The sequence below is a fragment of the Nesoenas mayeri genome, assembly GCF_963082525.1.
Source record: "Nesoenas mayeri genome assembly, chromosome: 6".
Classification (NCBI taxonomy): domain Eukaryota; kingdom Metazoa; phylum Chordata; class Aves; order Columbiformes; family Columbidae; genus Nesoenas; species Nesoenas mayeri.
This window is the reverse complement of record NC_137545.1, coordinates 25,125,210-25,138,802: the sequence shown is the minus strand read 5'-3', so window position 1 is coordinate 25,138,802 and position 13,593 is coordinate 25,125,210. Positions and strand designations below refer to the sequence as shown.

General features: G+C 36.9%; 1 protein-coding gene across 1 annotated transcript in view; it reads right to left on the bottom strand.

Annotated features, from left to right (window-relative positions):
- The window catches only part of COBLL1 (cordon-bleu WH2 repeat protein like 1), a gene marked incomplete at its 3' end in the record, with an annotated part of 80,668 nt that overhangs the window by 14,523 nt on the left and 52,552 nt on the right, over positions 1–13,593 (bottom strand). The window contains exons 4-9 of the mRNA XM_080346306.1: positions 13,066–13,294; positions 11,408–11,446; positions 10,426–10,520; positions 10,061–10,300; positions 1,350–1,494; positions 692–760 (exon numbers count right to left, since the gene is read on the bottom strand). Coding sequence (XP_080202432.1) covers positions 692–760; positions 1,350–1,494; positions 10,061–10,300; positions 10,426–10,520; positions 11,408–11,446; positions 13,066–13,294 — 817 coding nt within the window. The remainder of the gene's footprint in view (positions 1–691; positions 761–1,349; positions 1,495–10,060; positions 10,301–10,425; positions 10,521–11,407; positions 11,447–13,065; positions 13,295–13,593) is intronic.

Here is a 13,593-nt window from a genome sequence, read left to right as displayed (position 1 = left end):
TGAAAGACTCCTAGATGCCATATCTTGTACCTGAACCCTCGAGTCTGATGCTTTCAAACAGCAGTATTTAACAGTACAAACTGCATAAATGTAAAAAGTATTATGTTCAGCTGCTAAAGAATAGTATTTTAAACAGCTATAGTTTCATATATCACATTTTTTCCATAGCACCCAACAAATTATTTCATTTAACATATAAATAACTATTTATGCATACAGTTTATGTTTACAGCTTATATTTTCACAGGCTGTTTAGATGCAAACCAAAGGACAGGCACAGATTTGCTCCCACCCCTGGTTTATGCAGGTCAAAGGCAGCACAAGTGGGGATTCTGAAAGCCAGACTGGACTTTAGTTTTTCAAAGACTTGTTATGAGGTACACAAGAATCACAGAATTTCTTGCTTGTTCTTGTCTACAACATATAGGGGAGGAGGGAAAACAGGGATAATGTTTAATTTATTAAATGTAAAGCAGAGAGACAAATACAAAATATATTGTATGCGTTTCTGTAGACAGTAAAGGTTAAACATCTTTATTTTAGAAACCCATATTTGTACTTCAAAGGCATTAAAGCATTAAAACTAGTTCTACACTTATGACACATCTACAGTATAGTAACTTATTACTATGAATTATCATACGCTTGCTAGGAAGTAGATTTAATCAATGCATTTGGAAAAAGAACCAACCTGTTTCAGACTGCACTTCAGCAGCATTTTCTTCCACTTTAGTAGGGGATGATTCTGTTGACTCTGTTACTGCAAAAAGACGAGTAATAAGCTTTTTTATTGCCTCACAATTTCTTCACCAATTTCTAGAGAAAATGTTAAATTGTGATTTTACAGACTGGCAAGTTCTTCAAGAAATGCACCTTCTCTTAAGCAACCAGTGCGCCTTGTCACATTTCCCAGATATTTTAGACACAACTCTCAGGTATTTTTGAACCAAAGAGAACTGAATTTTTGATCAAATAGAAGAATTACAAAAGAACAATATAAAACAATACCAAAAAACTCTAAAATTCTTCTTCTCAGTCCATTTCCTGTGAAACCCTCTCTGATCCCCACTCCAAGCTGTCCATCTGATTAACACAAACACACAATTGTTATGGTTAATCTAACTATAATTAATTTGATATTTTCTGCTTTTTCCTGATCTGCGTGCCCTAAAACCTGCCTGCTTTCTCACACTACGTGAGCCAATCTCATAAAGTAGTATTACTGCTCCTTACAATCTGAGGATGTTTGGCACTTGAAGTTCTTATCTCATAAGGTGGTATTTCTTTAAAGTTGAGCCAAATAGCCATGCTTTCCATGGCCTCCCAATTAAACAGCATAAAAAGATTACCAGTCTCATTACTGCTTTGACTTTGATCTTCGGGTGCTCTGGAGGGTGGTGAGGGTGCTTTGCGCTTCATCCTCCGTAGAGAGGAGTTCACCGAAGCGGTGTCACTGAGTGGCAGAGAACCTTTCCGCACTAATCCCAGAGGGCCCTAAGAAAGGAGACAGGAGAAAGAAGATTATTAGCAAAGAAAAACAGCAAATGAGCTCTAGCAATTATTCTCCAAAAGTATTTATAATGCACATTTGGGAAAAAGAGAGTATATACCTATTACCAGTAGGCATTCTGTTTCTCATCTTAATTCCTCCAAGGAGTAGGTTTCAAAAAAAAAAAATTCTAGAGTAATTTAATATTCACCAAGGTACAAGATACAGCAGTAAAAGAAAAATCAGTTGTTACATACAGTATAAAAGAGAATTTGAATTATCTTCTGCCTGAAGGCTATTCTCCAAACAATTCTTTTCTAAAAGTAGCTAAAAATCACTGTGGAAAGAAGCTTCACCTACACCCCACTGCAATGACAGGACACAACATTTCCTTCTCTGTTCCTTCAACAGTAGTCCTAATTGGGCTATATACATAATTATTAGGATTTTGTTTCTCTACTTGAAATACCTGAACTTTTATAGAATTTTTTTGAATGCCAGCTTTCAAAACTTACCTTGGAAAGTATAACTGTCTTATGATCATAATACTTACTTAAGTTGAACTGTAGTAAATTGCAGCAGCAATAATTATAATACCTACTGATGTGAAATTGTAATAATGTTCTCATTATTGTAGCAGAAAAAAAAAATCTCAATTCACAAATAATCAAAACCATTTAAAAAAAATAGACAAAAGCTACCTGCTGAACTCTTCATAGTTTCATGATCTAAAACTGCATTTTAAATTGTTTCAAAAATACATTTTTTGTCTCATAAAGACAGTGGCTGTCACTCTTGACTGCAGTTAGTCTTATGCTGAAGAAACCTTGTATTTCCACATCTCTTAGAAAAATAACATTCAGGATCCCAGCAATAAAGGAGTATAGTTTGGCACTAGACATGTGTGCCTATTTCTGATCCCTATCACTTGTCTACTCAACAATACAATAAAATCCAGTAGTGACATTCATTTCTTCCTAGAAGGATTCTCACAGCAACTGGATGTGGGGGCATCTTCAGAAAACTTCTCTATGCTTTAGTTAACCAGCCCATTTCATGAAACAGAATATCAAGAACTGAGATAGTATAAATACACCTACAAATTTTTGTTTCACTGACAATCCTTTCAAAAACATCACTGACAACAGAATTGCCGCCTGTGTCAATATCCACTGAATAAGATGCTTGTCATTTAGAAAGCTATCACCAAGCAAATACACGCTGAAGTGAGTGGGATATTGAAGACCAAAAGCTAGAATATTTGATTGTACACAATGGAAACTATAAAGAAAATTACTCACAAGAGAAAAGATACTTGCATAAGATGTCTGTGAAGCAGCGCATGGCAGCTCCCGCAAAATCTCAATTGAATACCTGAATGAATGAATGAACTGGCACAGCGAAAACCATCCTCCGAGCTGCCCTGGGCATGCTCAGTCATCTGTTTGTCCCACTTTGATGCAGGCATGACAGATCCTTCAGATACTTCACTTTACTGTAAGGAGCAACACTGTCCAAAATGTTCATACAAATCTTCTGCCAGTCACTATAATGCCAAAGGAAGCAACTCAAACCTTTTGCAGCAAAGCAGGACTCAGTTTTAAGGAGAGAAAAAACAAAGCACAAGGTGAAATGTTCTTTTAAGAATAGCAGAAGATACGGACATTGCATTCCACTCTTAATCAAAAATACTTGCATTCTTAAATAGTTTTTCAGCAAGTCAGATTCTAGATTAAAATATCACACAACATAAATCACTTTACACTTCTGTAGTTTCTTATTCACAGTTCCCAAATGGTTCTAGAAGACAATAAGTGAATAGCATTCAGCTTTTGAATTTGTGCAGAAGGGGATGTCAAATATATTATTATTTCCTCAAATGAGGCTTTTTTAATTGCCAAATTATTTTCCTTCTTGCTGTTGGGCAGTTCTCTTTTTGTCCTGTTTGGTAGCTGCTCTCCAGGCTGCAGCCCCTCCGTCCTGCACAAAGATGCTGTCTCTCTGTGCAAAGCTCTGCACCCTCATCTGCCTCACACAGGCTCCCTCAGCTGACGCGGCTGGCACAGAGCTCCGCACGTACCCGCTTCGCTAAACAGATGTCACCAGAGTTCCCTCCTGCACAGAAAGAGTATGTGTGTAGGGGGGAAATAATGTTCTCAGCACAAATGCTACTAAAAGATTTTTATAAGCCTTTCTACTGCCCTTTGCATCCAAAGAAACAAGCGATTTGCAATGAGAGATTTCGAGAAAGTACTAAATGTTCCAGTTAAGGTTCAAGTGTTGAACAGATTTTCTCAGGAATTATTCAACATATGAATATTAAGAGCTTTCAAATCCTAACAAAGGCTGTAATGTGAAAATAGTACTTTAAACAGATGGGAAAAAATTAAAATAATGTTATTAAGATGTATCTGACAAAGTTATGGAATATACATCTGGGTGTTCATGTGTCATACCAACTGCCAATGATAACCAGTGTTTCATCAGTTACACTTAAATTAAAATTCATGTTAGAATCACTAAAGTAATCAACCATACTTATGCAGAAACACCAGTGAACTGTCATAACTTCAACAACATATGCAGCAGTTCCATGTTTTACACTGTACACCCTCCTCATCCTGAAACAAGCAAGGGTGAATATGAAGCTTCTTAGCCTCAAATGTGTACAGGCAAATTTGGCACCTTATCCCATACCACTCCAAGCAGACACTTGTAGAGGCCAGTGCTTCCCAAGTTCCAGCCTCTGACAGAGGTGGCAGACATGGTGCCTGGCACTTCTTACCATTTCAAAAAGCAAAGGAAAGGTAATTAAGCCACAGTAATTTTGCAGCTGGAATGAAAGCAAAAAAAAAAAAGTATTAGAGAAAGAATGTAGTGATGTAGTGGTAGTGGAGCCTTTCAGTGTGCTGGAAAGCAGACCTCACACCAAGGGGCACCACACACACGTTTTCATACCACCAGTACCTCACTCTTCTGCTCCACAGATAAGTAGGTTTAGCAGAAGATATACAGACAACTGGGATATCAAAGCATGGTGTGAGCCATATTGCTAGTATTTCTTCCCTTGGTACAAGTTTGCAGACAAATACATGGCCAAAGAGTAGCAGGAAAAAAAAGAATTGCTCTTAAAATGACAAATGCACTCATGACTTAGGCTTCCCAAACTACTTAAACTTAGCCAAAGTATTACAGAAAAAGGAATATATCTCTGACCTACCAGAAAGGAAGGGCATACAGAATATATCTGGAGAAACTCGGCTGGTGTCATTCTGTCCATGCACTTGATATTACTATTCTCTCCTATGTTTTATCGACATATTTGCTGGCACAGAAGTCAATACCATGAGGGGATACAGTTATGCATTCGGTACACTGAAGAGCGGGTTCATGCAATGTTCACTGCCAACTCTCAATCATAGCAAATGATCTTCATGCAAATTTCAGCAAAAGCAAACAGGCAGTCCTGAGCATTGTCTTCCCCCAGGTAACAATGGCTCTGTTCAAGACCCCCCTCAAGTCCACAGTGCATCATTGCCCAATTTCTTCTTAAAGGGCTGACCATGAAGTTTCAGGCAACTGGGCCTCTGGTGAAACTTCTTAAACATGAAACTCAGCCCTCCCTGAAATCTTAACTAAGCCGTTCTGTTCAGTTGCTAATAAGTGTTCTCAGAAATACTTTATGGTTTAGTTGCCTCCCATCCTTCCCCTGTTCTCCCATCTTCTTCCATTTCTTTTCTAAGGGAGTAGACTGGAGATTTAAATTTCTTTAGGACTCCGGCTTGTGTAAATAAAAGCAAACTATATTTCTACAGTTGAGAAGTTTTATCCATCATTTAAAACTGAAAATGTTTTGACTAAAAATCTCCACTTAATTGTTCCTACCCAAGCATAGTTTATGTATGGTCCTTTACAATAACTGAAAACAGCATAAGGAGACAAACATACATGGGATAAAGTGAAGATACCACAGTTTAATTTCCATAAATCAAGCATTAGGAAGAAAATCAGCAATGGCATTTTGGACATAATCAAATGCTTTTATTTTAAAAGAAATGTCCTTTTAAAGAAATGTTATTACTAGAAAATTGCATCTACTTTTATGAAAACTGTGAAGATACACATACCACATTATAGAACAGCACTTAGCAAAAGCTCTTGAGAGTCCTCTCTACTTGCAAGTGTATTTAAACTTCCTAGTTCTAAACATGCTTCTGATAAGAGCCATCTTGCCCAAAATTAGAACTGACAAATAAGAGAGGGATTTCAGTATTAGAGACTAACATGCTAATTTCCAATCTGATTTAACATAGAAATTTGCTAGACAAACATTAACTATTTAAGCTGTACTACTTACCTTCCAAGTCTCATAAAGAATGAGCAAATCATGCTACACAGTAACGTGTAAAAGCTACTTTTACATCCATTGTACTAATTTCTCCCCTAATAATAGGAATATATCTCAAGAAACTAATTACATAATCAGTCTGAAATTGAGGCAGAAAAAATTCCAACCCTCATACCAGAATGTAACTGCTTACATGAAGAAAAAGCAGCTTCTTTTTTAAGGGAAATGAAGTAGAGAAGCTGTAGGAGGTAACATTAAAACCCTTTTTCATACTGTGAGAAACTGGACTACAATACACTGTGAATTTGAAGAATAACAACAGTGAGAACACTGTTCCCTTAAAGTTGGCTCATTCCACTGTTGTCTGATGTTACTACCAGGCAAACAGTTTACCCAGGCAAAACTGTCATCTCACTTTGTCGTCTTTGTGGATGTTACAAAAGAGATTTGTCCATAATAAGGCACATGCAAAAGGTCATCCTGGTCCATAGAAGAAATAAAGTATGTATCCAGTCTGCCAAATAAACTGAAGGGCAAGGCTTCAAAACTTAGGCATTCTTAAAAGCAATATGATTTGGAAGGAAATGTTTCCAGCTAGGCAAAAGCAGATAAAAAGTAACCCTTAAGAAAAAAAAAAGTATATCCTCAGTTTTGTAAATTAACTTAATGGGACACAGCAACAACGGGGAAACTCCCAGCCACACTAAATAGCCCAGCAAACACACTGATCAGCCTGCTGAGCAACCCCAACCAGACTTCAAATCCAGCCAGCAGGATGCTCATTTTCAACAGTGGGGAATACAAGAGACCAAATTCTTATATTGTTTACAATCAAATAATTGTGGTCTAATGTGACTATAGTACTTGCCATGCTACTGAGAACTGACTTGGATTAAGTGAGTACAAACTGGTCGCTTTGTGTTGAGAAAACATTAATGCACGTGATGAAGATATGCTGTGCAATCATCAACACTAACTTGATTCTACAGTGCTTGTATGTTTCAAATTCACTATGTAGGATGTCAATTATTGGAATAAATACTGATTCTTAATATGTATTTAAATAGTGTCCAATTTCATTTACATAGTTGCAAATCCTGTAAATGACATTTTTATTTAAATAAAATTATCTTACATTGTCCTTCACCTAATACCCAATATTTTTAAGGGAACTGTCCTTTATTTTACAGTTAAGGGAAAGCAGAAGTCTCAGTAGCTAGAGATGCCTTTTTGTTTATTTTACAGAATTCAGTGGCAGTAAGCTTCCAAATCTTCCCCTTGCCAGCATTACTCAAGCAGTGCTTGATCTCACAGTAAAACCAAGTATTAGTTGGTTTCTATTAGTAATGAAGCCATATTATATTTTTTCTGTTCTCCTAATTATGTGCATACAGTTTTGAAAATCAAGAGTCTGATTCACCCACGTGAAACAGAAGAGTCTAAGTCAGAAGGGATCTCAAAATCTGTGTTCTGTTGAACACAAGGTCTTAGATTAGGTTATTGCAGGAGCCTGTCAAAATATAGCCTGAGTATTTTCAGTGAGGGAGCTTCTACCACTTCCCTTGAGTGACCTGTTCTGATGTTTAGTTATTCTCACAGTGATTAGTTTTCTTCTGAATGGAATTTCCTCTGAAGCGAGCAATGCCTGTTGGCCCTTATCCTGTCACCACACATCCTTGTGGAGAGTAAACCTCTACTATCCCTGTAACCCCTTCCAGGTATCAGAAGAATGCTTTCAGATCCCATCCAAGCCTTCTGTTCACTAGAATATTTACATTCTCCAATGTTTAAACATCATGGTGGCCCCCCACTGGACTCTTGCCTGTTTTTAATGTCCATCTTGAACTGCAGGAACCAAATCTGGACACAGTAGTACAGGTGTGGCCTAAAAAGTGTTGAGTATACTAGGTTCAAGGCAGATCCTATAACCAGACCCCAGCTGGTACTGGTGCTTGGGATTACAGCATTCCAGGCAGAGAATTTCACATGAATCTTTTTTAAACCTCACACAGTTCCAGCCTGTCACTGTTTCCCTGAGTCTGCACCTATATTTCTGCCCAGTTTGGTGTCAATTTCAAGTCTGTTGAGGGTGCATTCAATTCCATGAGTATTGGCCATACTACCAACTCCTCAGAAACTCCACTTGACAATCAGTGATCCATTAACCACCACCATTTGAGCCATTAAGCCAGTTTTTGTCCTGTCTTGTGGTTCATCTGTTTAGTCCATACCTTACTATCTCTTCCACAAAAACAGCTGTGGTAGACTCCGACAAACACCTTGCTAAAATAAAGGCAGATAACCTTGTCCTTCGTCTGTGTAGTTCTGCTTGCCATTAACTTATGAAAGCCTTTATTGTTATTCTTTATATCTCATGCCGCTTTGAGCTCCAGGCTTGCCTTTGCATTCCTATCTGTATCTCTCTGCATGCCCAAGAAGTACCTCTGTATTCTTTTGGGGAATTGCTCTGTCCCCTTTCCAGCCCTCACATGCTTATTTTTGCACAAGCTCCCTCAATAGCACAGTTAAGTGGGACTGTTTATTTTTACATCTACTCCTTTTCCCACTTAGGGGAACGGACCACTCTTGTGCTGCAGGAAGGCTCTCTGAAAATATCTCAGCACTCTTCCAAGGGGCAGCTTTATCATCCAAGGAAGTTTCTCACAGGATCCCTCCTAAGAGTTCCCTGATCAAGTTGAGCAGTATGTACTATGCAGTCCAAATTAATTCCTTAGGTGATATTTATTGGAAAATAGATACTAAAAAGACTACATACTTTACATGAATTAATACAATTCAAAGCACAATATTTGCCCACATTTATGTCCCAAAGTCTGTATTATCCAATAAATCATTGTGCAATCAGATCAGAAAGAAACAGAAGTCATCTTTAAACATATGCCAAAGGCTTCTAATTTCTAAGGGATCTGCACAAAGTAGTGCAAAACAGAAAACACACACAAAAATATAACTTAATCTGGACTTCTGTCCTTTCTTCAGGAGCTATTCGACTCCAGTCAAATCACTTCAGATGAGTAAGAAATGTCAGCACAAAATAATAAATCTAAGCAATTTTGTTGAGTGACAGATCCTAGCCCAGCAGTCATACATTACTGTTAGACATAACAGGATATTAATCAGTTAAAGTGTGTTGACATTAATAAATTATTTTCAAAAAAATTTGAATTCAACTAAAAGACAAACATGATGAGGTAAAAAAAGATCATTTTTTTTTAAAAAAAAAAACTTTCTTTCATTAAAATACAGAAAGAAACCTTTGTCTTCTTCAAACGGTAAAGCTTTTCCAGCAGGCCACAACATACAAATTCAGAACTTCTGTTAAACAGTGCTCTCTTGTGGTTCTGTGCATCAATGAAAGAGTGAGTCATTGTACAAAGATAAAGACACAGTTTGAAATTTCCTGTCTCTGACTCTAACACAAAAATCAATTCCTCAGACTTGTATTTCATTTTGTTCTGCATTCTGTTTTTCTAGCGTGTCAGTAGCCTCATTTATTAAAGAACACCTTTGCTTTCAAAGCAAAGTATGAAATTAAAAAAAAAATCATGACAATTTTAGCCTTGTTCTTTGATTGGAATTCACAACTGACAATATGTGCAATACCAGGATAGTACTTAATGCATCAATTATCACAGATTCGGTTTGCAGATTTTCTGCATTGCATGGAATATATAGGTTATTTAAATATGTAGCCCACATCTCATAGCTTCCATTAAACACATCCCTATTTGATTAAAATAAAGCCTTACTTTAATGTTCTTGGGCTTCCAGAAAGTTAAGACTACTTCCCAAGACTTCTACCTTTTTCCAGTAATGTAATGAAAAAAGTACTTGTTATCGCATGTAACTAAAACATTAAACACAAATGGAAACAACAAAGCATCAATTACTAGATATGATAAAGGGAGACAATGTTCTCACATTTAAATATATTAACTATTCATTGAAAAGAACAAAAAGGTGCTCACAATACCAACTTATATAGGAAATTGGTTTTGCCTTTTCAAAATACAGAAGGATATAAAGTTTAAAAGGAATGCATCTTTCAATTTCTGTAGTCATTTTGAATCTAAAATTTTTAATAGCAAGTACTACAATTTTATTTCCCATTTATTTCAAACTTCAGCAGATATTAACAAGGTTATCAGTATTATTATGTCTAAACTTCTTGATTTAAGAGAAGTGAAGCAAATGTAACTAACCTGTTCATTCCCATCCAGGCTGTTAGATTTCACAATTTCAGATGCTGGTCTGACCTGGGTTTGTGCGAGTTCCTGGGGAGCACTCTGAGAACTTAGCATAGGTGGTAAAGGAGCTCTCCGTTTCTTTGGCATCTCCGATGGCAGAGTGCTTGTATCATACTGCTTGCTGACAGTGTTCGATCTCGTGATAAATGTTGGCCTTGGCTTGCTCATCAGTGGAGTTGCTGGGGCACTGGCAGCCTTGGGGTGCAGGGGGAAGAAAAAACATCCAAGTTACTTATACTTTCTGGAAAGCAATCAACAATACTGATTGCTCAATATGAATTTGTTCCTAGAAGTTTTGCTTGTACTAAGTTACACCTTACTTGTTCTCTTTTCTTCTTGTTTCGCTGAAAAAAGCTGAAAAATCCTTTGTTTTCTTTCTCCTTCAAAAGATCTAAGTTTTCAGATTGGTAGGAATCTAAAATAGAAAATAATAGTCCTAGATGTTATTTATTGCACGGACTACTTTTTCTGCAATCTTAATATTTCACTGTCATAAGCCTCCTGGAAGGATACACAAAACACACTATAAATCACCTATTTTAAGAGTTTTCTAAGTGCTGCAAACTGAACACATTTCCTACCATCCATGTTCATCCATGTTCATCCAGAACAGATGAGCTTCAGCTGCCAGTAATACCCCCAGCATGTAATCCAGCCCATCCCACTTGTTATATGTCATGGATAATATCACAAAGGCTGTAATAGGGAAGAAGAGCATCAGCCTCTCCAGCTCTCAATTCCTGACAGTTTAAATTCATGGCAAAGTGTGAGGTGGGACAAGTCAGGCACAAGCCTGCACGTGGTGTGACTGGAAGGAGGTCACTGAAACACCCAACAGGGGCTGTACACATAACTGTGTGACAGCCACAGTAAAAATAGTCATGTCCATTCATTCTGGTACCATGCAGAATTTATCCTCCTTCCATCATCTTATTCATGCAGACTCACTGTAAATCTAAAGGTTGTCTCTTTTTAATTGTTACCACGTTTGACTTTCTGAAAGAAATCCCACTGGATGCAAATGCAATAAGCAATTAAAAATCAGCAAGGCTACTATGAACTCTTGGTACAAGTACCAATATAAGCATGACTGTAAATTTAATCAATAAGTCTAGGGTAAAACAATACAGAAATACTTTATATATAGCTGGGTATATCTACTTTGATATTATCTTTTAAAATACATATTTATGATAGGACAAAGATAATTGTTCATGTCATGGTTAAGCAGAGCTATAATAGGAGCAGATGGTAATGTCACGTAAGTGCTACAGTTTCACTGCCTATTTCAGTAAATCGTACCTTGCAAAGGTGGTAAATTTAAATCAACTGGTGATGTGGCTACAGAAAGACAAAAAGAAAGACAGAAAATATGAACCTGAATAAAGGATGCAGTTATAAGTTACAAACACAGAAAGCCAAGCTGAAACTTCAACATTAGGAAAAAAGTAACTTTCCTGAAAGTAAAAGGATGTTTCTTGACTACCCAATGCTATATGCTATTTAAGAACTTGAGGCTAAAGACATGCAACACAGCCTGGAATCTTGTAAATAAGGAGAGAGGGTCCACTTCTGTTTCCGAAAGAAATAGGAAAACTAGTATACAGAATAGATTGCTCTGTAAATTTTGGATTGTCAGGCAGTCTAAACTTGGAAAACAAACAGGAATATATAATTAAAATATAATCTGAATAAAACAAGATTTGAATTTAAATTCTATTCAGTAAAGGTATAACTCACCATTTACTTTCATAAAGAAAGCTGAGAATGCAGTGCTTTGAGTTGTCTGCAAAACTGAAATGCTGAACTACTTTGTGTCAAGAGAACTGAAGTATATCTATATTTCCTAGCAGGGGACTGCCTTGTAAAAAGTGTCTATGCCCTTGTATTCTCTCCTTAGGATTTTTGGCTGTTGAAGCAAATGAAGCAAATGAATTCAAATGATTATACTGTGCAAAAGGCAGCTCTGCCAGCAAGACAACGCACTATGGACATATGTAGTCCAAGTAACATGTTTAGGCAGGTAAAAATATGTTGGTTTCCAGTGAATAAAAGACATTTAATTTTTGTTTTCTCCATGGGAAAAGGACATCTTTTCCAAATTTGACATTTTCCTGTTCTTCAAGGTAACTGGCCTTTGGGAAGTAACTGAGAAAACTTTTGAAACTGTAACCTTCAAACGATAAGGCTACCATATTTAGGTAGAAGGGGGGAAAAACACAAACAAAAAACCCCTCTAAAAACCCCAATTCTTAGAGCAGAAAGAAAAATAAGCAAATAGAATAGTGCTCAAGAACAGAAGTACCCAATCTGAGGTAAAATTTCCTGTGAGAAATGTCTAAAGCAGAACAAACCACATTGTATAGAATTTTTAATCACAGTACAATAAACCCTTCAAAAAAGGCTTACAGCTGAAGTTAAAACCAGGCATGTCTGTACAAATATATGTTAGTTAGTTCATTGTGTGCCTGTTGGACCACAATTAAAAAGAGAATTATTACTCCTTCACAATCTATCAAATTAGCAAGCAGCACTCAGGAATGTACATAAACATCATCAGAATAGTCTAACAGTTTTAAAATAATTTTAAAACAAAGCTAAAATTTCTCTAATGCTTCTGTTCTTTTCATCTCATAATGATTCTACCTCTTTTCTATGAGCTAAGGGAAAGACAGTGGTGTTGTTTTTTTGGGGAAAAGAAGGCTTTGTTTTTAAGTGACGATTTGTACTTAGCTACCTTTGCTGGTACCTACCACTTCATTAGAAGTCCACTTCTCAAACGTAAGTACAGGTAAACTTGCACCTGTTTCAATTTTGTGGAAGATTAATGAAATACATACTAAATTGCTAGGAACTAATTTCTTCGTAAGAAAAAAAAAAAAAAAACCAACAAAACAAGTATTATCGAAATACTAAGTAATTACCTTTCCTATGGCTGCAACTTACAAAATTTATCTTACCCCGACTGATATCCATGGCATATAATTCCCTTAGTCCAAGGTCATTAAGAGATTTTGTCACATCAAGGGGTTCTTGAGACTGGTAATTCTTCAGCAGCAGTGTGTGTGAAGGATCAAACTCACATTTACTACAGATAATTGGTATGAGTTCTTGAAGGGGTGAATGTGGACTAACTCTTACTACTGTCTTCTGAGTCTTCTTGTAGTTTATCACCACCCTTACTGTTTGCTAAAGAGAAGAAAATTCCAATAAATACCAGAAAAAATTCTGAAACAACTAGCATTTCTATAACAGCCTCACAGTAACCACGGGAATTGACCTTATGGTCAGCTTCACCAGTTATAGATTCAGTAACATTACAAGACAAACTAAGAACTATTGTGCAATTCCCTTCTGCTCAAGAAAAGGACTCATGAAACAGTTGGCTCCTCCTTTGGCACCTGCCACGTGCCGGTCCAGCGGGGCACATGTCTGGAGCGAGACACCCACCGGGGTTACATTGGGTGGATGCAGAAGTCAGCTAAGAA